Consider the following 27,915-nt stretch of genomic DNA (forward strand, 5'->3'; position numbering starts at 1 on the left):
ATTTTTTTTAAAAAATAATAATAATTTCAAGTGAACGTTTGGCTCCTTTTCTTTCACCTTAATTGTCCTGGTCTGTTCTTTTTACGCATCTAGCAAAAAGATTTAAGAGAACCAAATCCAGGTCTATAATTCTGGGAAATAATCATGCATAACCTAAATAGAGTTGTCAATCAAAAGCACCAGCACTACTATGTAAAAAAACAAAACGAGCCACAAACATAATATTCCAACAGGAGAGCATGTAACATAGCACAAGGACAGACCAATATCTCAAACATAAAGAAATGAAAAGGACCGACATCCAAGGTTTGTGTTTCTAAAACATCAAGTAGCAGAAAACAACCGACACTGCAGGTGCAAACATATTACATATATAGTATTATGCATACGACATCAAAGAGCATGCCTCCTATTCATCCCACAACTTTCCTCGCATAAGTTCTGCCTTGCTGAATGTCTTTGGCAGGCCTGAGAAGCATGTCGCCAGATCCGGAATTCCATTTCACTCCAGCCTTCATGGGAGGGGGGCAAGGCTGCTGCCCCACATATTGCCTACGAGGACCAAGAGTCATGTTTGCCAACTTCTCAGTCGAATCCAAAACTCCACGGGTGGTCCTTCCATGATTCATAGAGACTGAAAACCAATGGTATTCAAAGTTAATTGTCACAGCATATTAGATAAACAGAACAAAAATAGTGAAAAAAAAATAAAAAATAATAAAGCTATAACACAATAGAGACAAGATACTTACTCGGGCTGTTCTTTCCCGGTGGCCGATATCTTGCTTGTTTGACAGAGCTCTTTAGAGATTGGTCATTCTTACTTGCATCCTTCAAACAAAAATAGAAACAAAGGAGTTGGCAAAACTTCTCTTTTATGCTTATATTCCCATGTTAACTGCAACAATCTAACTCACTCACTAATCTTCGTATAAATATTAATTATCAAGCATCTCAACTATCAACTGCAAAATTTAATTTCCAAGAAAAAATCACGCATCCTAGACAATCAACTTTCATGTGAACATAAAAGTTTCTCTCTAGAGAGAGAGAGAAAGAGACTAAAGCTCTGCAGGACAATGCCACATAAGCTAGTGCTGGTAGTTTGCATTAAATATAGAGACTAACTTTGCCCATGTAATTATTAACTAGGAAGTGCTTCCTAAGGACAACTTTTGAGGACAACTTTTGAGGGCAACATTTGTTAACACAATCAAACCCAAAAAATGAGACCATACACAAAATTGATGGCCCTACATAATCAGTTTGGCTATAGTTGCCTGTTTGTCCTTCCAAAACAAAAAAAGATCCACAGGCATGCTATACAGAATAAAAAGAAGACATGACCTAACCTAACCAAGGCATGTTTCATTATTATTATTTTTTTCTATTAATTTGGAACCGGGTATCCGGAGCTTCGCTCCGACTAATCCCAGGGGTGCACAGGGCCCTCGGCAAGGAGTTTCCCGCAAGTGCACCTTGGTTCATTCAAGAGACGAACCCCCCCCCCAAAAAAAAAAAAAGAAGAAACAGTCTGCACTCGGTAGGTTTCAAACCCAAGACCATGAGAAGCATACTCAAAAGTCCCAGGCTATTCAACCACAGAGCCCCTTGGGGTTACCAAGGCATATTTCATTATAATCTAAATGTAAAATAAGAATGAACATTAAATATAACTGTAGGCAACACAAAACTATGCGCCTATCATACAAAGTGAATCAGAAAGCTTTCAGCATCTTACCTGGTTAACCAAATCCAGTTTCCGTTGCACACCTGTAAGACCATTTAGGATAGGATAAGAATATATACCACACCCCATAATTTCAAAAGAAAAGCATATTTTACAGATAAGTGTTGTTCTTGAGCTACACCCACAAAAACTAGAAAAAGAAAAACCAAGAACTAGGATTGTACAAACCAAGGAAGGAAGTGTACGCCAAAAGCCTACCAACACATGTGAATCAACCAATAGGTTAAAATATCAATTGCTATACTGCTTTGAACAGCATTTGCATCAATTTCTCTGGTCTGATACTACTGAGAATCCTATAACTATCCATGCTATCTAACTACTATATTTGCATCAGATTAAAAGGTATACAATTATGGAATAATGTACCACAAGTTTGGTGCTTCAATATTTGATGTAATAGATGATTCAAGGCATATATGTAGCACATTGAATTATCCAAGTTGATGTAGCAGAAACCTACAAGTTCCTTGCAAATTCATGTATCAAACTGCAGGGGGGCTTACAGTTGCATTTGGTGATACTAGCGAACTATATGTTTGGAATTTATCCAATCCTACTCATGAGTATCTATGTCCCAAAATGTGTATTTAGCACAACATATAAAGATTGTCACACAAGAGAGCTACCACTAATCACACTTCTAATTAAAAAAGATTAGTGAAAAAAAGACACACATATAATTTAAAATTCCAAAAAAAATTCAAATAGCCACCTGTGCTTAAAGAAGCATGTAACTTAGGAGAAGGATAATTTCTAGTGAACTCTGAACTAGAAAAGGCCACTGAATGTCTCCTACCAGATTGCTGCTCCATTGCTCTCCTTGTTCCAGCTGCAGCAAAGCAATCAAGTTAGTTTCCTGCATATTTATTGAAAAGCAAGAGAGAAATTGGTATACTTAGCAATTTGTGAAGTGAGACAAACCAGAGGGAGGTGTTCTAGCGAAAGTAGCCCTGGAACGAAGGGATGGTGGAACATAGAAGCAACTCTGCCACAACAAATGGAGTTCAGCTTCAATATTTATTAAAAAGCAACACTTAACACATATCACACTCAAAACTCAAAGTAAAGATCACTGCACAGATTCATGAAGAAGAATTGCTACCTGGAAGAAAGGATGTTGAAGGGCCTCAGCAGCTGTTGGCCTCTTGGATGGATCCCATGAACAAAGTGACTGATGTTTTAAAAAAGAAAAATCAAAAGGACAAAAGGGGAAGAGAGGGGGGCGGGGGGGGATGAACAAGGTGTAAGTCTATAACTGGTGGAGAACTATATAATAATAGAAAGGAAAATAGAGGAGTTCAAATTCTCTATGTTTTAACTATCAAAAGAACATAATATAATCATTTTACTAAAGGAACAGACAGAAGGAAACAGCTTCAGTTCTCCATACAAGGGTACTTACAGTAATAAGGCTGATCGCATCATTGCTTGCAGAGGGAATCAATACAGAAAGATGAACACCCGCAAACTGCAATGTCCAATTACAAACAATATCAAACTTTTTTACTTTCTGGAATAAGTAAAACATTAGACCCCGCTGTTCACACAAGGGATACAAACTCAAAAAACCATGTACTTTCAGAAATAAATAACATCAAACTTAGCAGTTCACAGGGAAGTAAATAATGGGATTACATATAGTCACTTGGCTTGCAAACTTGAAACAGTTGAGGATTTTTAACTTTTTAACTTCCATAAAAACAACAAAGTATCAAGTGCCAACATCGAAACTTTCCTCAAAGGAGTTGTTAGGTAATGCAAAACTGACCTCAGGAAACTGGTAGTTAATATCCATTGCCAGATGAAGTCCATCAGCCCATGAATCCTTAGTTGGAGTGCCGAGAACACTGCATATTTTGTATATTTCATCTGCTTCACTGCAATAGTAGTAAAGAAGACATGATTCACTACCTGAATATTTATCAAACTTATTTTCAGATCGTAAAAAAAATTACACCTTTTGACAGCTTCGGAACATAATACAAAAAGAAAAGAAGGTAAAGAAAGAATATCACAGAAAGAGTACATAACTTGCAATTACTGATCGAAAAATAAATAAAGGAAAAAGTGCATCTGGAAAATATTTATATGCTTCCTAGTAGAATCTTCCCTTTACATCTAGAAACAGCCCTTATCCCTCATCAAATCAATCAGCATAATTGATTGCCAGGCAAGTCTCTCCATGTAAAAAAAGCCATTACGAACAAATATTATTTTAAGAAAATAAAATACACGTACCTAATACCAGGAAAAAGGGGACGGAGAGTGAACAATTCAGCCATGATTGCCCCCATTGCCCACATATCTAGAGGTTGAAAGACATAAAAATTCGTAAGTACTATATCAACAGAACAGTTGGCATCTATATAAGCAACCACACTTTCATTACAACAAAACTTACCAACTTTAGAACTATACAGGTATGACTGAAGCAGCACTTCAGGGGCCCGATACCTGAAATATACACATATTAGAAGCCAATATACCACATGAAATGTACAAGCAGAGGTCCATACAAGGACAATAAAACACCAACCAGCGTGTAGAGACATATTCCGTATATGGTGGTTGCGAGTTGATTTCTCGAGCAAGACCAAAATCAGCAACCTTGATTGTGTCTTTCGTGACCAACAAGTTCTCTGCAAAAAAGTTTGTAGGTATTAGTTGTAAACTACAACAAACGAAACTGGCAGCAAAAGAAAAATACGCAAATACAAAAAGAAAAAAGATGCATGGTTAAGGAAAAAATTCAAACGTATTCTAATCTAATAATAAATGCACCATTTTTTTATGAAACAAAATGCACCCTTACATTTTCAAAAATATCTTTCCACAATATAGCCCACAAAAAATGAATTGATTTGTTATAAACTTAACAGGGTATTATGTTTTTGATGAATAACAAATTATTAAGAAAAAAGGCAAAGCCAACAGGGTATTTATGTTCTTCCACAGATATTTTGGAAATATCTTTGGTTTCTCTTCTACCAATCGAGTTACTCCACCAACATAAACAATTACCTGGCTTAAGGTCGCGATGAAAATATCCACGCTGGTGCATGTAAGCAAGACCTTGAAAAACTTGAAAACACCAATTCCTGATATCAGATTCAGTGAAAAGCTTTTCTCTGTCTTTCATGAGTTGGTAAACGTTGAATTCCTGAAGTATAAATGTTATTCAGCAACTTAAAGTAAATAACCAATTAAATATCAACTCTTTATAACAAGCAATTGTCAAGGACAGAAATGCCACTAACCATGTACTCAAACACGAAATACAATATGTCATTCTCTCTAATGACTTCCTTAAGCTTGACAATGTTTGGATGATTCATTTTACGCAACGACTGCCATAAGAAGAAATCTATGATGTATTTGAAATAGAGCAAAGCCAGAAATAGGTAAAAAGAAAAATAGCAGACCATATTACCTTCACTTCTCTCAGATTTACACACTCCTCCCATGAATAATACTTTTTCTTCATTTTTTTAATTGCAACCTGTCACAAACAGAACAAATGGTTACTTCACAAAAAATATTACTAAATATTCTAGTTGAAATGAAAACTTAAAACACTTACAACTTCACCAGTCTGCTTATTAATAGCTCTCCATACACTCCCAAATGTTCCATCACCAACTTCCTTAATTAGGTTGAACCTAGAAGTGACCAAAACCCGTGTATAAGCAATCCACACAACATCACACAAACACCATAAAAAGCAAGTACTGCAGTAAACCAACTCACCTCTCCATTCTTCCGGAACAAAAGCAGCTCTTCTTTATTCAAGGAAAGTACAAGAACACACAAAAGATAAATAGCATTTATCTTCAGTAGAAAAAACACTATACTGCCTTGCTGGTCCAGCTGAATTCACCATCAATATTCTCCAGCAACATCCAATAGCAGAAGACCAGAAATTCTGTGATGGGCGGGCTGCACAGCCTTATTTATTGCTAAACCCACGACTTCAAGACAGTAGCACACGATATATGATAAGAAAGGACAAATACCAGAGAACATATTGAAGCCAATCAAGGAACCAGCCAGAAATGATTGATCTAACAAATAGGAAGGATCCCCTAGCTCAAAGCATAGTCACCCAAGGGTTCAAAACTTAACTAATAGCTACCTCATCTATACTATGTAGAAGTTGTTGCAGAATCTTCAGCTAGAATTGGATCTTGTCAATTTAAAGAGTACCCATCAGGATGCAGGATGAAACAAATAACTATGCAGTCAGTCTTCACTGATTCAACACGATTGCCTATCTAATATCAACTATGATAAGCAACCCCCAAGCACGTTTGGCAGACTTTAACCCTGTGGAAAGAAAGGATTAGCAAGGTTAGAGCAATATTAAAAGAGTTAGAATACACAAATATAAAGTAAACAAAAAAAAATGATAAGTGCTGTACCCCGGAAGACGTTTTCCCAAAATTTTTGACTGGATGGCGTATCAGCAATGCACTATCAAATAAAAATTTGTTATATTGCGCACAAAAACTTGGGCCCAAGAGAGAGGGAGAGAGAGAGAGAGAGAGCTTACTTATACAAGTGCACTAAAGATCCAACACCTATCTCAGAAAAAACTGGCATTACGCCTTCTGCAATATTCATTTAAGATCTGACTACTAAGTGCAATTAACAAATGAAACCAGAAGAAAATCTCCAACGACGAGAAACCTCCAGTCAAGCACTTCCTGGAACGAAAAAACCCTGAACTGGTAGCATTTTGACCAGAAGCACACTTGCTCCATATCTTAAGAAAGATATTAAAGTTCCTTAAATCCAAGCCCGGTGAAACCTGATATGAAGATTCATAGCATTCAAGCTCAGAGCAGATACTAATCATGCAGAAAGTACTAAAACAATGTCGTTTGTACATATTACAATAAATAATTAGACATAATCAATCGCATATAACAATCTCAAATTAACAATACGAGTAATAAGTCAAGTAGCCACAACAATTGCAATCAACCATGTACATAAAGCTATAACGAAACCCTGAAACCCATTGAACAATTCCAGATCTGAACCAATTTATAACCCTTAAACATATCATAAGGAAACCCTAACCCTTGGCAACAAAATCCACGAAATATCTAAGTCACGCGAACAACGTTGATCATAAATCCCTGCAATTCAATCACAAAAAAAAAAAAAAAAACAAAAAAAACACAATAATAATAGGTAATTTCGAAAACCCCAATTCAATTCCCAGAAATCCTCATCCATCAAACCAAATCCTTGAAATTATTCACACACAAAAAAATAAAAAATAAATAAAAACACAATTCAATAGCGAAATTCAGAACAATCCAAACCAGTTCATAACCCTTAAAAACATACCGCATCAAAATCCTAACCCTAAGCGATGACATCCTCGTAATATCTAAGTTTCATCAAATCAAAGGTTTAATTATCGCAAAAAACTGCGGTATTTCCGAAACCCCCCAACATCCTCATCAATTAAATACATCAGATCTGATTCAAACAAACATACCCATATATATATATATATAGAGAGAGAGAGAGAGAGAGAGAGAGAGAGAGAGAGAGGACCTGAAAGCCAAGAGGCATAAGAACCGTCGCCAGGGACGGGATGAGGTGGAATCCAGAGCGTCTCTCTCTGGTTACAGCCGAATTGCCTTTCCCCCAAAAATCTGATCTACCTTTGCACCGTGACAGCCAAGGAATAAATATTACTACTCCTTGACCTAACTTTTATAGCTCTCTCGGCCCGGCTTTTCTACGCTGCAATGTGTTTTTCTTTGCTTACGTGGACGGTCATGATGGCCCGCTGGTTGGTCACCCATCACGTGGCCAACGCAAGGTTATTCCGTTTTTAACTTTAATCACAACGGTAACATACGCGGTAATTCTACTTTCTTTCTGTTTGTTTGTTTGTTGTTTTTTTTTTTTTTTTTTTTTTACCCCGTTGTTAACTCTAATTTTGGCTGCATGATTGAGATCTTTATAATTCAATCGCTTAATAATTAAGTTTAGATACTTTCGAATTTAAAATAAGAAAAGAAATAAAGCAATAAAAAATTAATAAACTATCTTATTTGTAATGTTGATATTTGGTTTGCACTTAATGATTACAATTATAATTGAAAGCTCTGAATTGATGTAAGCGTTTGGGCTTCTGATTATTCAGATTAAAATAGCATTTTTAAACAAAATTGTAAAAGGTGTCTTATTTGAGAATATTTTAAAAACAAAAAAAAAAAACTATTTGAAAACGTTAAAAAAATAAATAAATACTTTTTTTAAATCCAAGGCAATGAAGTGCGATTTTATTAAAAATACACAATTTTAAACACCAAATTTCAATTTAAAAGCTATATTACGATTTTATCAAACACTTAAATCAACTCTCTCTCTTTTTTAACCTGTAAAACCAAACAGACCCTAGTTATAATTTGATGTTGTCGTTTGTGATAGCATGTGTAATGTGTTGTTAGTTGTATATTCCCATATATGGGAAGGCTCATAGTCATAGTGATATCGAGATTGCATTGGAAAATAAGGCTTTTAAAGCGATAAAATAGTTATAAAAAAAATAAAATAAAATAAAAAATTTACCAATTAGACCAACTTTTGTTTGGCATACCTTTTTAAATACTAATTACTCTCTTAATGCAATTCCAACAAGCTCTCAAAAAGAATAGATTAGTATTAATAGAAAATTCTTGTTTGTTTTTATAATTAATACACTCTTAACGCAATTTACAATGCTTGTTTGTTTTTTTTATAATTAATACATTTTAACTGCTCAGATGCTCCTCCAACACATGCACGTGAAGAAAAAAAGAAAAAAAAAATGCACGTGATCTACACGATACAATAATCTAACAATTACGTCAACTTATATTTTTTTTAATATATATATATATAATTTGAATTATTACAGATATTTATCTACTTAGGATTCGTTTATGATTGCGTTTGAAAAATAGAGCTTTTAAGGACCTATTTGAAATTGCGTTTAAGAGGCTTAAAAATGTTTTTAATACTTAAAAAAATCTGTTTGAAAGAAAAAGGTATTTGTTTGATAAAAAAATTAAAAGCTCTTTTAAAGGTCAAAAAAACTTAAAAATGACTAAAAAACACTTTTGGCAAAAGCTTAAAAATGAAGCTTTTACCCAAAAGCTTTTCTTGACTTAAAAGTTATATTTCTCAAACGTAATCTCAAACAGGCTTTATAAGTCAAAAATAGTTTTTTTGATAAAAAGTTTCATTTTTAAGCTTTTGTCAAAAGTTTTTTTTTTTTTTTCTGTGGCTATTTTTAGGCTTTTTAGACCCTTAAAAACAATTTTAATTTTTTTATCAAACGAATACTTTTTTTTTCTTCAAACGGGTTTTTTGAGTATTAAAAGTATTTTTAAGTTGCTCAAACACAATCTCAAACAGTCCCTTACTAAAAAAAAATTATTTTTTCAAAAAAAACATTTGGTACGAAAAGTCAATCCGTTTGAATAGATATTGCATCCAACATAATCAATATTTATCATTAATTTGACGCTAACATGTTATTTGGATCAATTTGACCTAAAAAATAAAATAAATAAATAATTTGTTGGAGTAATGGCTGACGCCCATGATCAGTGGGGGGGCCGGCCTGGGGCAGAGTCGGCAGACCAACCACTCTTTTTTTCTTTTTTTTAGGTACCAACCAATCATTGTTGGAGTAACGTTTTACTCCACAAAAAAAAAAAAAAAAATTACTTTCGTTTTATGATGCAATAAAAATGTGAAAATCATTTTGAAAATATTCAAAGAAATTTCTCTCAAAGTTTAGAGAGAGAAATTAATAAAATAAGATTGATGCTTCATATGCAAAGATGAGAAAAATCAAATGTGGGTTTTCATAATTTTTTTTTTTTAAGAAAAAAAAAAAGACGACTGTTTAAAATATGAGATGTAGATGTTTCAAGCCTAAATACATCTTTTTTTTTTTTTTTGACATGTCCGCACAAGAGGAAAATGGGTATTCGAACTAGTGATTTTCGTTTTATTAGGCATAGTTCCAACCGATTGAACTACCTCTTAAGGACTAGATACACCTTTTATATATATATATTTCCACCAAATAATTTCTGAAAATTAGAATAAATAAATAAATAAAATAATAATTGCATCAAGGATGTATGGCGGCGGAGAGTTGGGGACCAAAAAATGTGTTGCTTGGGGTGGGGGAGTGGGGTGGCATCATATTCTATCATATATTTACTTATTTATTTGATTTTTTGGTTAAATTAGTGAAGGGGATGAGTCATGACAGAGTTTTGTTGAGGATTTAAAAATGGAATATTCGGTGGCTGCTGACTGCTGAGGTGGTGTGTTTTGGATTTGCACTCAATTAGGTGGCGCCACGAATCCAACCGCTGTATTTGGTATAACACGCACGGAAAAGGAATGCCTACTTTTGGAATTTGGAATGTATCTTCTAGAAAAGTACTATTATGACTTAACAATTTTTTACATAATTTAAAAACTACATAAAATTAGAGAATTCGGGTTTGGTTTGGTTTAAATGGATTGGAGTTATAAATGGGTCAACCCACTTAACCCGTTTATAAAATTATATATTTTTTATATAATAAATACATGTTCATCAGTTTTGTGCAGTAAAAAAGGAACAATTGTAGTTGCCCCATCCTTGAGGCATGTTTAAGAAGCTGCATCACTACAGACGAGCCCTTAATGTCCAAGTTAGCAAAATATTCTTGAAGACAAATGAAGATGTGGAGAAGAAAGAAAAAGGCTTTGGAACATACTTGCTACTGGGGACACGTGGCACCATTTGGTTGGAGAGCATCCTATCAACACGGAGTCTCCTACATGGTCGTGGGGCGAACGTGGTTTATGGGACAAAGGTAGTGGCCAACAAATACTCCATTGTGCATGCAATTGTTAGAATGGACCCGTTGTTGGCTATTATGGTGACGTAGCAGGGGCATGGATTCGCTTTGAGACTGTAGAACCCCTAGATTATTTAGCAAAAAATAATCTGAAGTGTTACCACTAACTCTTCATCATAAGGTAAAATTGCAGCAGAAATAATATATCTTTTTTCTTTTCAACCAAACAAGTAAAATACCCAACTCAAATTTAAATCAGAACAACTACTAAAATTACTTAAACCATAAATATCTCAAGATAACATAACCATAATTCATAAACATAATAGTATCATCACAAATCGATCATCAGTATTGATCATACACCAAACGTTAAGCTAAGTCACCAAATACACAATAGTCTGAAAAAGTCACAAGTCTCATATAAACTAAAATGTCAAAAGGGTCTATCCAAAGATTTTATAGCACAACACTAAGAATATCATAATCAAGTCATCTAGCTCAATAACGTGCTCATCCAAAATTGCCAACCATGGGTGCAACAGCTCAATGAGATCTCTAAGTGTCAATATTGAGTTCGGGTCACTCTACACCATCCTCAAAGGGTCCTCTATAAAACATGAATGTTTTACAAGTTGAAGCACACAATGTTAAGTTTACGACTTAGTAAGTATAATCTCGAGTGAAACTCAATTATACAATAAACCCTTATTTAGTGCGAGTCACAAAGGTATATTTGAATCCTTATTCAGTGCAAGTAATAAGACATCACATGGAAGGTAAAAAAATCTCACTGATGTATATACATACCCATGCCCTTAACCCATTCACCCATTCACAGTAGGGTTTGTGCGTCCTGTGTTCTAATGCAATCGCGGTCCCCTAGTGAACGTGTAAAGCAAGTCATGCACTAGTTGTCCGATTGTGTCCAATCCCTAGTAATCCAATCAACTAGTGATGTGAGTAAGGGTAACTCTACTCGTAAGTGGTTGCACTAGTCACAATAACCCTCTGATCGAGGGTAAAAATACATACACATATCTTGCCCGATCATGAGTTTATTGAAATTGAACTTTCCCCATGATGTGTCCTTGATTGTTAAATTGAATCAGGATATAATCAGGCTCATTATTCAGCTTTTACATAGTTTTAAATGGATAAAGTCAAAATAACATGCATTTTAGATACATGTCAACTTGTTAAACTGAATTAGGGAGGCCTTCAACCCCTTTTGAAGGAAAACGGTATCCTTCTTAAAGGATAGCTCTATATATGTGACTGGGAATGATTTCAATTCCATTTCTCGAATTTGTGTTACAGATAACAAACTTTAATATCTAAATGAAGAGCCAGATAACCCTATGATGCCCAAAGACTCGAAATGTCTTAAACAGGGAAAAAGGAGGCCCAAAAGAATTTCACTAAATCGTGATAATAATCATAAGAACAAAGACAAGGACAAAAAAGGACCCATTAGGACATCTCACTGAAACGAGCCTTTACTCAAAAATGGAGCCATCACCCCCACAAGTGATGATATAGCACAGATGGTTTTTGATTGATGAAGTACTTTCTAACCATTACTTGCGGAGGCTAGCTCCAATTCTCTCTATAAAGGCTCCATTACAGTATGGATTCGTATTGTTACATTCTAGGAAACCAAGTTTTAAATGATTCCACCTGTTTGAGACATCCAGATGCACCCTGACTTCTTTAATCTTATCTGTAGTAATGTATGCCGTTTGGATCAAAATTTTAAAGGTATTGAGCTTGTATTCTCTCTTTGTTCTCTTCCCACCACAGCTTTGCGCGCACCTCCCCGAACATTTCCCGGCTGCGCAAATAAAAATGGAAGCTGTCAAAAGCTGCCTCACCTCAGAAGACAGAGATCTTAATAAATGCCACAAACTGCCTTTATATGAATTTGTATTGTGGATGGAGTTATCCTATCTAAACTTAAAGGCTCAAATCATAAGGCAATAGGAATTGCTTCCAAGCTAAAAAAATCATATCAGTTTTACCATTTTCAGGAGGTTTCTGAAAATTGTTACTATGTTAAGGGAAAGAAAATTATGTTTGGGGTTCACAAGTTAATACTTTGGTTTCATTAGGTTCATAAATCTTTTTTATGCTCAGTCTTCTTGGCTACCAACCCACCAAATGATGCTAACAAGGAATGTTAAGTAAATATAAGTTCATTTCATTACCTGAACCTGACACGCCGGAGCTCCCTACTGCCATCAGCTAGTTGTCTGATGGTAATGTACACCCCAGGCTCATCTTGCTCAACCCATTCTGTCTCCAGGTCACTTGCATTGCTAATTGAAACCGAAGCCTCGTCCCTAGATGAGGTCGTTGTCCGAGATGCATCCATAGATGATGCCTCTCCCTTAGGGCCACCCATGCCAAATGTACTTGAGCCTGCATTGTAATGGTAGCTGCCACCTTGGTCCACAGGGTCAGATGGGTAATACCCTTTACTTCCAGAAGGTCTATAGTAGTTCCTTGGTGTCCACTCCTTGTTCAATGATGAACCCATAGGGCTTTCCCTTGCTGATCCCAGCCTTGAGTATGAAGAATCTCTTTGCTGTTGAACATTACAAGCATCCGTTAGTAATGGGAGATTTATAAGTCAGGTATCAGGAATACAACTAGAGAAACAAATATTTTTATTAATTTACATAATGGGAAATCAAAATCATACATAACCTGTCTCTGATACCATAAGGAAGTTTGAACACGTTTTGGGATTGAAAAGGTTTTAACTTGTAATTGATTCACTCGGTTACACTAAGTTTTGCTCTTTATTACTACTCAAACAACTCTAAGGCTAGCCTAACAAAAGAAAACATAAAATAAATAAGTAGTACGGAGGTGACTGTTTCACGAGTCTGTTTAGAAAATAAGATTAATGCATATACCTAAATGCTTAATTTGGTTTTCATAGGAAAAAAAAAATTGGGAGAAACATAATTATATTTACAAATTCTTTTTTTCTTTTTTATTTTTTTTAATTTTTTTTTTTTAATTTTTAATTTTTTATTATAAGTAAAGAGAAATAAAGTAATTATATTTACAAATTCTTAAATAGCATCTTCAACCAAATCCCTTTAAAAGGTCCCAAGTGTGCATATGTCTTCCCATTTCTCATTGGCTGTTTCATGTTTAGCAATGAAAATAACAAAACAGAGGCTCTGGCAGTGGTCAAGGATTTCATTAAAATCACATGATCTATTACCCCAAAAAGTCTATCTCATGACTATTATAGGTCGATGTTCACAATTAAAGAGAAATAAAGAATTCACATGTAAGAGCAGGTCCATGGAGAGGCCACTTTCAGTGTTCTTACACAGACAGGGTTTGAACATGACTATAGGAAAAGCAATTTTGTTACTTTGGGTAATGGAACTGACAATTCCATAAAGGCTAAAGCTATGGACTGCAAAACTTTATGACTAGACTGTGTGGAGAATTTATTAGCATGTAGTCCACTGGTTAAACATGCGAAAGTGGTGAAATAAATTTTTTTTTTACCTCATCCTCAGACCTTGGGGGAGTGTGAAGAGCTTGCCTATTGAATCTCTGAACATTGTAGAGCTCCATGATCCGGTCATAATTCTCACCCCACCATCGCTGTGCTTGCAATTTATTAAACATCTCTCGGCTTCAAATTTAAATACCAAGTATATGTCAGTTTATGGCTGTACAGTGCAATTATGTTTCAGTGACCAAAATCTGAAGATATTTTAAGAAATTTGGGGTCCTAAAGGTCCATTTCTTTTCATATCCGAACTGGAAAGCTTCTATAGCTTTCAAGTAGGCCCAGTGGTTAGAAAACTATCACATACATTACACAGTCAGAGACAGGACTAATCAACTACGAGAGCTACAAGCCTTTGGACCATTGCTGGCAGTAGGCCATGCTAGGGCTGAAAAAGGGGTCAAAGTTAAATGTCCTCCAGAGGTTGATTTCCAAGACCTCTTAGACATCTCAAAGTCATGAACAATTTAGAACTCATTTTGTTTGCAAACCAGGAAACTCAAGGGAGCAAAAAACTAAAAAATGAAAAATAAAAGGAAAAGATAACTGGACTTCATTCAACTGGAATAAAATTGCTAATGCTGGAAGTGAACTTCATCATACCTGAAGCGTATTCGTTTAAGATCATTTCCGCCATTAGGAAGGGACACAAAAGTAATGTGAACACCAGGCTCCACCTGTGCCATCCATTCCTTAGCCTCCTCCTCATCCTCGAGCACGACATCACAAGACTGCGCCGATACAGATGCCCCACCAGGAGTCTGGTCACCTCTCAATACCCCTGTAAATCTTGAGTCTGATCTTCCAGCAGGGTGGTGACTGCCACTAGTAAAATCCCACGCGGGTGTTGAACTTGAGCTTGCACCTCCAAGGTAGGGGTATGGAACCCCTTCTGAAATAGCATCGAAGTCTGGGTAAGGCCGCTGGCCTTTCTTGTAGCTGCTGGAGCCAGTGCAAGGCTTGCATTGACGGTAAGCACCAGAAAATTTCAGTGCCATATCCTTGATCTGCACATTATTGAAATCCATGGTTAATCGAATGTTGAGAAGAATGTGTCACTGGCACTCGATGTAGCCTAAATATAATAACACACCTCTGCACCGTGTAGATGTTCATGCATAAACAACAATGGGATGCAAAATCCTCACATTATTTTGTTAAAAAATACTAGGATGTACAAAATTCTGTGGTAGGATATGAGTGGAGAAGATTGGAAAGAACAAGAAGAAAAAGAAAGAAAGAAAAAAAGAATTGTTGTAAAAGAAACACACTTTATATTGAAAGATGAAAGTATATGTACTTATTGGAAGGACTGTCCCCATTTAACGGACATATTCTTCCAATTGCTTTGTGAATAGCACAATGCAATTCCTTTTACTTGAGTATTTAGACTGGATGCTAAGATAGGGGTGCATGTAGAAAAGTTTGATCTATAGACATCAATGGGAAGAAAGATTTTCAACGTTTAAAGATGAAGATTTAACACGACCATTACCTACTGAAATGATCCTTTTATCCACTAGCAGTTTATAAATGCACAATTACAAATTGCCTGATGTTCCATTGATGAATTCCATATACAGATGTCAAATGCTTTGCAGAACTAGCAAGGATCCAGCTTAAAACTGAGAGCATTCAAGCAAGTGCTACGTATGTCTTAAAACTTCTGAGAAATACATGGTCCAGAATTAAAGGTGCATTATGAAAGGTCACTTGTCCATGAGTTATAATAAATTGAACAGGTGGTCTATAATTGTAAGGCAACTTGCCCCTGCCTTAAGGGTAAATGGACCTCGTAATAGTCTTCTACTCGTCATATTTACAAAATATGCCAGTGAGGCCAAAGGACACCGGCTCCTTTTAATTTAAGTCTTTACCCTGGGTGCTGATTCTATCTTTCTTTCTTTTCTTTTTTACTTCAAAAAACACAATGATGAGGTAATTCTGTAAAAAGCACAAAAACTAGTACAGAGTATATATATATATATGAAAGACGTGACGTGGCTTCTAACCAGTTGCAAGTATGGAGGTCCTTTTCAATGAAATAGCAAAATGCAGGCTAGAGACAACAGTGACAGGAAAAGTTTTTTGACTGGTACAACATAAGTATAAGGCTATAACTGTCTTTTAAAATGACCTTTGCTTCAAGGCGGCTTATATTGGACGTATGTAATGTTTGAAACTACATTTTTATTCTACCACTATTCTACTTGAAGTAATAGTGTCAATTAGTGTTTGAATCAACTATTATTAAAAAAAATAAAATCAAATAAAATCAAGAGCTAATTGACATTGTCGCGTTAGCAAGACGAGATAATAGTAGGATAAAAATATGGTTTCTAGCATTACTCAAATAATCCTAAAAAAAAAAAAAAGAAAAAAAAGAAAGAAGTAATGCTATCTAACTGCTATACAATTAGGATAACGTAACAGTAAAAATTAATTTTTATTTTATTTATTTTACAAATACTAATTTAAATTTATAGCTCATAAAATAAAGGGAGGGGATGTAAACAGTGTAGTCAAGGTTTTTCAGTCTAACACAATCTGAAATGAATATGTACTTTTCTGCTAGGGCCTGGGCATTGGTCGGGGTATCATTCACCATCTTTCCCTTTTCCTATGCCACATCACACATGTTCTAAAAATATTGTGGAATCGACCAGAATTCAGTGGTGGGTCACCAAAGAATATTTACTTGCAAGTCTTTTCTTGATGTGTGTGTTGTCTTTTCCCATATCCCCACTATTCCGCTCTGCAATTACTTAACAAAACACCATTACTATCATTTCTTCCACCACACAATAGTCGCTTCACCGTTGAATAATATTCTTATATCTTAAATCTAGATATGCAAATTACTTAGCACAAGTGTAGGAAGACTTGGACCAACAAACCAAAGATTGAAAACAAAAACCAAACATCAACCTCAAATTAATAAAAGTCGATGGGCGACATGATATTTTCACTGAAGTATTTACTGGATGGTCGTTAAGGTCGAAGTTCGAAATCCCGTTGGGTGTGTGAGAATAATTGCCAAGCAAAAATTAAAATAATAATAATAATAATAATAATAATAATAAAACCCCTCAAACTAATATATAGATAGGTCTCTAGACAGAGACATCCACCCCCACCTCATTAACTGCATAAACTTTTCTTGGTTCCAGAGAATCAACTAGATTTTACAGTTTCTATAAGAAAATAGCCTCAGCTACTTATCTAGCAAAAGAAAAAAAATGACAAAATAAATAAATGAATAAAACTAAAATATACAATGAAGAGAAAATTGCTAAATTGGTTTGAGGCAGTGACAAATAACTATGTGGTATATTTGTGCAACAAATAACTTCATCCCTATAAATTCCAACCATTTTACTGACAGGGTTATTATGAAATTACAAATTTACTCTATATTTATAAACACAAAAAACAGTTAAAAAAAAAAAAATTGGATCAACACCGGAGTCTTGGGTAGCCATGAAAATAGTTCGACCACCCTCAACAATCAAATTTGGAAACAACTCCCATAATCGGCTTAAGTGGGTGGCCAAACCACCCGGCCCAAATGTTTTTGTTCCATTTGTTTTTTTTTTTAGGGTAAATTTATAATTTTATGATGATCATGTTGAAAAAAGACTGAAATTTGCGTGTTACACAAGCATATCACAGGGAGTTATATGTTATTTTTCAATCCCAAAAATTTCTTTACCACAACCTCAAAACTAGATGACCAAATTAGCAATTTCTCTTAAAATGAAATATAAGTAACGAGTAGGAGCTACGTCTTATAATGGGAAAATAAAAGGAATGAAAAGAGAGAATCCACTAGTGTGGAAATCCCAAAGAAATTAAAATTAGGCAGATGTGGGCATCTTCGGTGGGGGCGCCCTTAAAGAAGGGGATTCTGTGTTGATCTTGTTTCTTGTCTTTTCTTTTTTCCTGGATCACGTACATACATATACATAAGTATATGTATATATATATGAACGTGGCCATTCTAGTGTGTGCCATAGAGTAACAAAGCCAATTAGCTTTGAAGAGAGTTTTGGCATTCCATTAATTATAAATAAGGTAGGATTTCCCAACTATCTATTCCATTTATTGGAAAGGATCCGATTCAGATCAATAACATATCCGAAACAATCTTGAAATTAAATGAAAAAGAGAAAGACCAAGAAAAAAGTAAAAGGCATAGACCGGATATGGATAATAAATTGGGTGTTTTGTTTCATGTTTTGCTTGGAATTAGGGATTGTGATTCCTTTTGTTGGGCTATTGGAATAATATAGAAATTGTGTTCTGCATTTTAGATTGTTTGGAACAAGTGAACCCCACCGCTTTCTTTTAAATTATGGTTAAATACATTTGATCTCCTTTGGTTTAACAACTTTATTTTTCTTTTCATCTAAGGTTTATGTTGTATCGTAAATGATACTTCATTTATGGCTAAAATTAAAATGGTACTTCAGTCCAAAAATTGATAGAAATCCACGTTAATGCCCTTAAAAAACAAACAAATTTTTCTATGCCTCATTAAAAATTTAAAAAATAAGAGAATTAGAAAACTAAAACCTAAACATATTAAAAACATTAAAAAAAAAATTAAAAATTGAATGGAGATGGGGTACCCGGCCATGACCATTGGGGGTGGTTCTCCCCCAATATGAGGAATAGGATCCTCTCCATTTCATTTGAAATTGAGAGTATCCAGTTACAAGACAAGATATTCTCCATTTCATTTAAAATGGATAGGATCATTTTCCCCAATTTGGCCAAACCCTAACCCAATTTTTTTCATCCCTTACCCAATTCCAAAGCCCCAGCCAAAAACAAATTAGGATTTTTTCTAGAGAATATTTCGTTAGTTATATTTGAGTCAAAAAGTGAAAAGACAAAAATATCTTTCACATATAACTAACTTAATATTCTTTAGTTTTAAATCAACCGGAAAGAATCTGTTCCGCCAAAAACAATCCTTTGATGGGTTTCCAAGGAGTAATTACCAATTATTTTGGTTTTCAATTTTTTTAATATATTATAATTCAAAAAATATACAATAAATGCATCAACGTGATAGGTATAGGAGGTACCACACTCTCTTGGTAGTTCGTCCTCAAAGGAAGGGAAGGTATTAGCTTGGCAAGTCAAAAGTCGCACGTGACAGAAACCTACTGAAAGGAGGAGAAGGAGATTCTATAGTGCGTCACACGCAACAGTAGCATCTAAAAATCCTTCTATCATAATAATAATGCTAAAACAACAGCACGTACATGTCTAATAAGCGTGAAAGATGCCAAACAGTGGTCCCCACCCCCCGCCCCCCACCCATATTAATTCGACCCTGGCCTCCTTAGTCCTTATGGGTTTATGATTTTGTTTGTTTTCACAAATGTGGAAAAAGATACCGAAAAAGCAAAGATTGTGGACGAAGGCAAACAGTGATAGATATAGAAATATATAAAGAGATAGAGATAGAGAGAGAGAGAGAGAGCGAGTGAGGGTGTAGGATAAGGAACCTGCGCTGTCAGGCTTTTGACGGCTTCTTTTGTACTTGGCGTGCCACTTCCACGCGCTCCTCCTCCTTCTTCCCCTCCCTCATCCCCTCCCTGCTTCGAGCATGCTATGCACGTAAACATTTTCTCCCTCTTTCCCTTTTCGCCCCTGCACACAAACAAAGATTTTTCCTTTTTCTCTTTAATTATTATTATTTTTTTTTTTGTGCCCCGATGAAATAGTGCTAAAATTTGTCAAAGAAGCTATTCATGGCTTTAACGAAGTGGAATGTACAAGCTACCACTTTATTATAAGGGCCATCTTCGGTTGAATTTGGGACTGTACAAATTTTCTCTTTCGACGAATCAAAGTCATCTTTATCTCAAATTACTTTTTTGCCCATCTGGGTCAAATTTGGTAAGGGTAAATTTGACCAAATTGTTACCGTTTGGTTCAGGACTCTTTGAATGGGACCGTACACCTCATAAATAACAAAGGTACACTCTATTTTTTTTTTTTTGTTAGAAGGTACGCTATATTTATCAGACCAAAATGGTTCATTCTGCCACATCCCCATTTCACCCACCCCTTTTAATTAAACAATTAGTATAAGAAACCAAACCAAAACAAAATTCTGAGCTCTATTCTTATTCCTCTGTTTGATTTCCAAGAAAACAAGTTGGTCCCGAAGAGAAAGAGTAAAGCGGAACAAAAGAAAAGAGGCTCGGGATCGGAGAAGACTGAGAAAGTGAGGAAGGATGTATAGCGAGTCAATAATTTGAAAGTGGTCTTATTATAGCGACCGACTCTGGTTTGTTTGTGCGCTTTAGCCCACTAAAGAATCAAAGGCTGTTGGAAGCCGAAGTTTCTGACAAATCCAAATTTAAAAAAAAAACAAAAATAAATAAATAAAAAATTTCTTTTTGCTTTTGCGTAAATCACATCACTCCTCGTTCTCCAAGAATTCCAAAAGCAGGTTGGACAGATAAAAATATGTACTAAAAACCCCTCACTCTCTCTCTCTCTCTCTCTGTCTCTCTGTGTTTATTTTCTTTTGGTGGTCGAGGGCTGAAAGCAGTGGATGAGTGGACAAAGAGACATGAGAAGGAGCATCAAATTTGGCGTTATTTAATTGCAAAATTTGTATACGAAAACGACTTACCCAAGGCCAACTCAACAGCTTCTCTTCTTGTCTCCCTAAGCCCTCAGCACCCTCCTCCAAAAGTCTCAATCACAAGAGTAGACTTCTTTTTCTTCCCTGCAAACAAATTGCAATCTCTCATTCATTCACTCACATGGAAATGAAATCCGTGATCCCCTCAACCATGAATATTGCAAAAGCAAATCACAAAATGTTTAAAACAGTTCAAAAGTGACATTCTGTTTGGTTTCTGGGAAAAAAAAAGCAACCGAACCGAACGGAATTCAAAAAAGAACAACACAAAGGGGGAGAAAAAGAAAAAGGAAATTCAGGCTCTTACCTTGTGATCTTGCTCTGATTTTCTCCAGCTCCAAACAGAGCACAGAAAGAAGCCAAACAAGAAAAAAAAATTTGAAAATCCAATCCCTCCCTCCTTTGCTGCTATCAGAATCCCCGAGCCAAAAAAAAAAAAAAAAACGTGAAAAACAGCGGAAGAACGGCTCTCTGCTCTATTAAACGAGGCCGGCCGGCTAAATTTAGAAAGGAAAAACAATCGCCGGGACGAAATGCCGGCGATATATCGGATTGGAATCCGAAATGTTCAAAAAGGAGAAGTCTCGGGCAGGGAGCTCCGGATTTTACGTGACGAAATGAAATCCGAAAAATGGGAAAATTTGTACAGACAAGAGAAGAGAACAATTTGTTGTTGGAGTATTTATATAGAGAGGGGACTTGACGGCGTCGGCGTCTGCCGTTAAGATGACGGAAAATGTGTAGTGTTCTTTAAATGGAAACCGTTAAGTTGAACAAGTGGTCTAGAGCAGGGAGGACATTAGGGTCCACATGTCTAGGTGATGTATACGGAGGGGGATCTAATAGCGTGTGTGGGTACGTGAATACGTGGGATGATTTGATTGGCTGTGATGTGGAAGAGAAGAGTATGGAGGGCTACGATTGGTTTTTTCTTTCTTTTGTTTTTTTTTTAATTTTTCTTTAGAGATGTTTGGAACCATCCCATCAAAGGTCCTTTGGTTTTCTGGTTTGAGGTTGGTAGGTGCTTTGAAGCAGAAAAAATTAGAATATTAAAAAAGTTTTTTTAAAAAAAATAATAATAATAATGAGACTCAACGTCTTGTTTTTTAAATACCTCAAATTAACTATTAGAAATTTTTTTAAAAAAAATGTAATTTGTAAAAATCTTCATGGTTAAGATATAAAGGTGGTGATTTTTTTAATTAGTATCATTTTAGAATCACAATATCAATTATTAAAATCTATATAATTTAAAACATGAATCTCAGCATATATAGCACAATAATAAATACAGAGGTGATGATAAAATCTATATAAACGTAATTTAAAAGTATTTATTAAATTTTTTTTTAAAAAAAAAAAACTTGTATACAACATAGAATTTATTGGAAACTCCAGAAGATCTTGATTTCAGGTGGTCAAGTATTTTTATTATTTACAGATTTTGAAATTATCTTTTAATGTATTTTATATTATTATATTGCCAAAAAAATATCAAAATAATATCGATTTCTTTTGTTTTTATTTGTATTTTTACTATTTTAGTATTATATATATATATATATATATATATATATATATATATGAATATTGTTGCAAGAACAGAGCAAAGAAATCCGATGCCCTCTCCAAAGTCCAAACATACCCGATCTACTCGTACACTTTCCATAAAAAAAAAAACACATAGGATGTCTGCAGTCTGAAACATTCTGGAGCCTTTTGTTTAATACACATAAAAAGCTTCATATTTTCAGAAGATAACTATATATAAAGATATCATCACCTACCATAATTCAAATTCAAATTCAAATTCGTAAGCAATTACAATAAAATTATTTACAAAATGAGTAGATTTTGTTTTAACAAAGAACCAAATATGATCAAAAATTTAATTTCACTGTTTGTTTAGATATAGTGATTTAATTAATTGAAGCATTAAGTACTATGATATTAATGTGACAGTTTAAATCAACACGTGGATTAATCATTGTTAAAATATAAATAAATAAAAAGTTGGTTGAGATTGAAGATGAGTATTATAAGATAGTTGTACTATAAGAATATGGTTTATAGCATAAAACCTTAAGTAAAACGATGTACTTATTATTTTAGCACTTTCTCTTACATGTGAACTTAAACTCCTCCTTAATTAGTGATGCAAAATACGTGAAATATTTAATTGAAATAAGAGATGAATGACAGAGGCGGGATTCACAATCCCAACCTCTGTTTTGATACTTATATTTGAATTTTGTTTAATTCAATTCCATACTTATCTAGAAGACCCTTCGATTCTCATAAAGTAATTCCCTTAAAGAGGAAGGAATATGAAGATGTAGGACATAAAGGGAAGGAAGAGATAAAATCACCATTAATTAACTAAAACAATAGCTTAAATTTATAATTTTATTAAAGGTGTGGCAACATATGGGAGGTTTCCTTTCCATTTATCCCCTCGTCTTCCTTCACATCCCTTCTTTATCCCTCTTACTTTCCCTCCTCCGGATAAACATGGTCAAATGTGTTTTTATTTTATGTCACTTGTACTTTTTTAGCCAAGTTAATAGACTACTTACTAAATTAATATTGAGAACATATTATGTAAGGTGATGATACAGTCAATTTATCAATAAAAACCTTTAAAACGTGTAGGGACAATTCGATAATTACTGGGGGTGGTGTCAACATGAGACTGTCTTATATATGTTTAAATTAGTAAACGAAATTGTGTATTACTCCAAATAAGAACTAAGATCTTCTCAAATTGAGTATAGGTATACAATATATGTGGGCATACTTATATATATAGAACAGACTGAAATCATGGAGTAGGTATCCTCAGTGCTACAATCCTGTCATTCTATTAGTGGGAATTACTATCTTTATTTAAGTAGCTATTATGCTAATCAGCATAATGGCTATCTGAATTACGTACTTCTGATCAGCCTGTCATTCTACGTGCTTCATGAAGTACGTAGCTAATCGAGCTATCTGAATTTTTCCATTTGGTTGAATGATATCACGTGTTCTTTGTTTTGTTCATGCGCATTAGCCTTCACAGTCTAGTCTAGACTTGCAAATCGAGCCTGTCATCCTAACTCGAATCCTAGGCTCCCAGGTCATCTCTTATATATTCCGACCTGGATTGACTGGGCGTATATCGAGTATATCTATATCCATATATGTCCTCTTACCTTGTGGTCTTATTTTTCTATAATATTTTTTCTAACCTAGTTTTACCCTTGCACAATTGGTGTCTAATGTAAGAGTTCTCAATCACGTGCACCATACAACACTAATTTATGGAGGAGTGATCACTACGATGAATAAGTCTCTCGAGCAAGAGAAATTGGCCTAGCTAGAAGAGCATGTTAGACGTTGTTGACGCCAAGTTGAGAAAAAACAAAGACCAAAGCGAGTGAACAACCCATAAAATTATTGGCTCAAGTAGCGGCCAAATCTACAAAGCTCAAGGAAATAGTCAAGGAGTTGGAGGCAAAGGTCTACCTGTAACGACCCAGGGAAAAACGCTAGCCACATATGCGCTATTATCCTAAAAGGACTAGTCAATTTGGAGCTTCCCTACAATTCATTATAAAACTCAGTTTCACCTAGTAATTAAGCAATGTGAGACTTAACACCTATGACTATCTTTATAAATCACCTACTCTATGTGGGCTTCTTCTCATCTTCCTAATATAAAACCGGGATATTACACTACCGAGTTGGAAAATGTCAAGGGTGAGCTGGAAGCTGAGAAGGCCAAGTTGACGAATTTGGAGGTCCACCTTTAACAGGTATAGGCAGATGAAGAAACTAATAATGTTGAGTACTACTTGGCCAAGTTCTAAAGGAGGAGAATGCAAATAGATCATCTCAATTAGTGTATTGCATAGGGTTTATCTAAGCATTGACAGTCTTTATAAGTGTTGGTAGTCCTGTGCAAGGACTTCCCAAAGTGTTGACCTAAGTAGACTTGAGTATAATTTTTTTAGTAGTTTTCCAAAGTGTAATATGATAAAAAGAAAATTGCAAGCTTTCAGAATTCTCATAACAATGAAATTTCATTTTTACGCCCCATGTTGTAACTAACAATGAATACCGAAATCTTAACAACAATTAAGATTAATAAAGTTATCAACTTTCAATAGAATCACCACAAATATTAATACCAAAATCAAGAAAGCAGTAAAAGAAATCAATACAAAGATTTTGGTAATGAAATAGAATTTTTTTGAAGAATTCTTCAAAAGTAAAACTATTCCTAAAGCCAGCCAACTCTGAAAGGTATCCAATATTAAAAATTTGAATTACAAATTGTTCTACTTACAAAATATTTGTAATCCAAGGACTCAATCTTATAATCTCAGTAAACAACATACTACCTCCTACCATAGTGGCTCTTTGACTTTTTTTTTATATGGATCATCTTCATAAACGAACCTCAACCGCTTTAAAAACTATAACTCTAGTGACCACAGGATTTTCTGTGGTTAAGAGGTAAGGATGAAACAAGGAGAAGGTTTTGAACTGTTAAGCTCAAGAACAATATGAAACATCTCCAATAATGATGAACAATAACCTCTCTAATTGTCTGAAAGTCGTAAGTTATGAGGCTTATATAGATGGGAAGAAAACAAGGCTTTTTAGTCTAAGTTGGTTAGGTTTTACAGCCTTTCTTGGCGACGTTGGGACCTCTAGTGAATGAGCCAGCATATGAGTGTTCTTTAACTCGTCCGAACCTGCTATGAACGAGCTAATCTATTTAGATTTCCAAACTTCTATTGACAACCCATTTTTATCCAACACACATTGAAATTTGAAAAGTTTCAGGAAATTTAAAAATGTCGGATTTTGAGTCAGATTTTCAACGCACTAAGATTGCCTTTTTATGATACCGGAATAAAAAGATAGAGTCATTTTAATTCGACTAGGTCTATGTTAGACATTATACACAAACTTGAATTCTCATGACTTGGATCAATTTTTGCACCGACTTAGCCATAGAATGAAAACCTACAACGAAGCATATTTTGACACTAAATTTTCAAATACGAAAAACCTAACAAATTATGTCATATTAAATTAAGAAAAATAATATTCTCAATGATTATGAACTTATTAGGCAGAACTTGAGTTTTTTTTTTATTATTAAAAAAAAAAAAAAAAAACCCACTTGATTTGTCAAGTACTCGACATTGAAAGCTGGAGTCCAGCTTGATTGTCCAGTTTAAAAAATAGCTAAAACAAGCATAGATCATAACGAGCCAAACTCAAACAGCTTAATTAAGAGTAATTTGGTTTAATTCATAACCCTAATTAAAGTAGGATGCCCTCTATGAAATCTAGTCTCATCTCCATTCCTTAAAGGTCCCCTTGTTGGGACAAGCATATAAGGCCAAAAATGGGTTTTCTCTTACTCTTATGTATTGTCTTTTCAGTAAAAACTCCTGTTTATTACTTTATTCACTCATATTCCTAAGGAAAGATTGGATTGGATGGCTTGACTGAAAATCGTGTCATCTCTAGTACTAGCCAAGCTTGCTAAGCAAAGAGAAATAAATAAATAATAAATAATAAATAAATGTATTTAAAGTTTATAAAAAAATGTGCTTAAAGTTCTCGCATGTGCAACTAGCCAAGTTAACCTAGCTAGTGGAGTATATAAACCAAAATGAATGTGATTCGCTGATCATCATCATTCTAGTCTTGATGATTTGTGAACTTTTTGGGCATTGCTTTTTCAAAAAGGTCTTCATTGTCTTGACCGAAACAAAGCTAAAATAACATCCAATTATTTGCATGCTATGTACACCCCTCTCTCTCTCTCTTTGAATGCCATGCACATGAATGCTGGCCCGGTCGGAAAGCCATTAACACTTGTATGCAAAACCTCTGCAGCAACAGCTAAGGGTGTTCTTATAAAATACCCAACAAAAATCTCTCTGACATAACTGCTTTTCTTAGACAATATTGTCATTATTGATAATACAAAGATGATCCCACGAATCATTAGTTTACCAGCTGCTTACTCTCCCAGTGTCACCATTTGTTTTTTTCATTGGTTATTAGCTTCCTTCTGTGTTTGGCTGGAAATTTTCTTTAAAAAAAATGCAGGCAGGCACCAACAAGTTGTTAATATTTATATATATTTAAGTTGATGGAGAAATTTGGCTTAAACGAAATTCCAAGAGAGATAAAAATTGTCTCTGTGATTTAATCAAATGTCACTTAATCCTGAATTTTTTGTACTTGAAGTCCTGGAATGATTCTCTGTATATCTTGTATGCTTCAAATCTGTATCCAAAGATGGGACATATGCCTTGTAATTCATGTTTTATCTTCTAGTGGGAGAGCTCTCTAGAGTTATCCAGAGGACACACTCTTTGTCTTTTTCTCCACCGCCTCACCCATTTGCTTTATTATTCTGATTATTTATTGGGTTCCTCGAATGAGAACAAGATGAGTTGCATTCCACTTACTAAATTAGAGAAATATTTTGTGAAGCTGCTACAGTGATGAGCACTGTTAATTTACTCACCAAATGTGAAGAAAAAACATTAAAAAATCGATAACGTTTTTTCAACAAATCATTGAAAATTAATACTTATATGGAATAGTTTATGAGTAATACTACACATACTTTCGCTTTTTCATAATCATATGTTGGCTTTTAAAACCTAAAATCCAATAAAAATTAATTTAAAGTTTAATAATGATTTTAAAAGTCAATCATAAGTATGAAGAAGTGTACGTGAGTGTTTGTGACATCACTCATAATTAAATAGAGAGTCAAATGTAGGAGTTTGGAAAAAATTGACAAATAAAATAAATAATAAATTTATCGACCTAGATGTGAATATTTTAAGACAGTAGTGATATAAGAATTGAGAAATACATATATATTCCTTGATGTAACAATATTGAAAATATTAAATTTTGAACAGATTAGTCTGAGTTAATAATATATTAAGAGTAATCTTAATTGCTACATGACAAAGTAAGGCACTTGAAATTAAATACATTTACATGGTTACTTTCGAATACAGTCAACAGAAGAGTAGTCCAATCAGCCTGC

General features: G+C 34.6%; 2 protein-coding genes across 3 annotated transcripts; both read right to left on the bottom strand.

The window, feature by feature from the left end:
* Positions 1 to 163: 163 nt before the first annotated feature.
* LOC132173690 (cyclin-dependent kinase F-4) lies at positions 164 to 7,462 on the bottom strand. Its single transcript, XM_059585258.1, has 19 exons — positions 7,322 to 7,462; positions 6,303 to 6,560; positions 6,172 to 6,223; positions 5,501 to 6,076; positions 5,334 to 5,412; positions 5,184 to 5,252; positions 5,011 to 5,100; positions 4,775 to 4,913; positions 4,290 to 4,392; positions 4,155 to 4,207; positions 3,992 to 4,058; positions 3,522 to 3,630; positions 3,156 to 3,221; positions 2,856 to 2,924; positions 2,675 to 2,738; positions 2,466 to 2,582; positions 1,742 to 1,773; positions 753 to 831; positions 164 to 634 (listed from the first exon to the last, which is right to left on the bottom strand). Exons 4-19 carry the CDS (start codon positions 5,506 to 5,508, stop codon positions 414 to 416), a joined length of 1,365 nt encoding a protein of 454 aa, XP_059441241.1. The 5' UTR covers positions 5,509 to 6,076; positions 6,172 to 6,223; positions 6,303 to 6,560; positions 7,322 to 7,462; the 3' UTR covers positions 164 to 413.
* Positions 7,463 to 10,462: 3,000 nt separating this feature from the next.
* LOC132175194 (protein BREVIS RADIX-like) lies at positions 10,463 to 21,474 on the bottom strand. Of its 2 annotated transcripts, XR_009439397.1 has the most exons (8): positions 21,145 to 21,474; positions 20,826 to 20,921; positions 19,687 to 19,831; positions 14,771 to 15,174; positions 14,161 to 14,290; positions 12,834 to 13,213; positions 12,307 to 12,460; positions 10,463 to 10,751 (listed from the first exon to the last, which is right to left on the bottom strand). XR_009439397.1 is itself a non-coding variant. In XM_059587062.1 (7 exons), exons 3-7 carry the CDS (start codon positions 19,804 to 19,806, stop codon positions 12,382 to 12,384), a joined length of 1,113 nt encoding a protein of 370 aa, XP_059443045.1. In that variant the 5' UTR covers positions 19,807 to 19,831; positions 20,826 to 20,921; positions 21,145 to 21,474; the 3' UTR covers positions 11,902 to 12,381. The 2 variants fall into 2 exon arrangements, 1 of the variants encoding a protein (XP_059443045.1); XM_059587062.1 differs by lacking the exon at positions 10,463 to 10,751 and having other exon boundaries at positions 11,902 to 12,460.
* Between the last annotated feature and the right edge of the window lie 6,441 nt (positions 21,475 to 27,915).

This window comes from Corylus avellana, chromosome ca3 (assembly GCF_901000735.1).
Source record: "Corylus avellana chromosome ca3, CavTom2PMs-1.0".
NCBI lineage: Eukaryota > Viridiplantae > Streptophyta > Magnoliopsida > Fagales > Betulaceae > Corylus > Corylus avellana.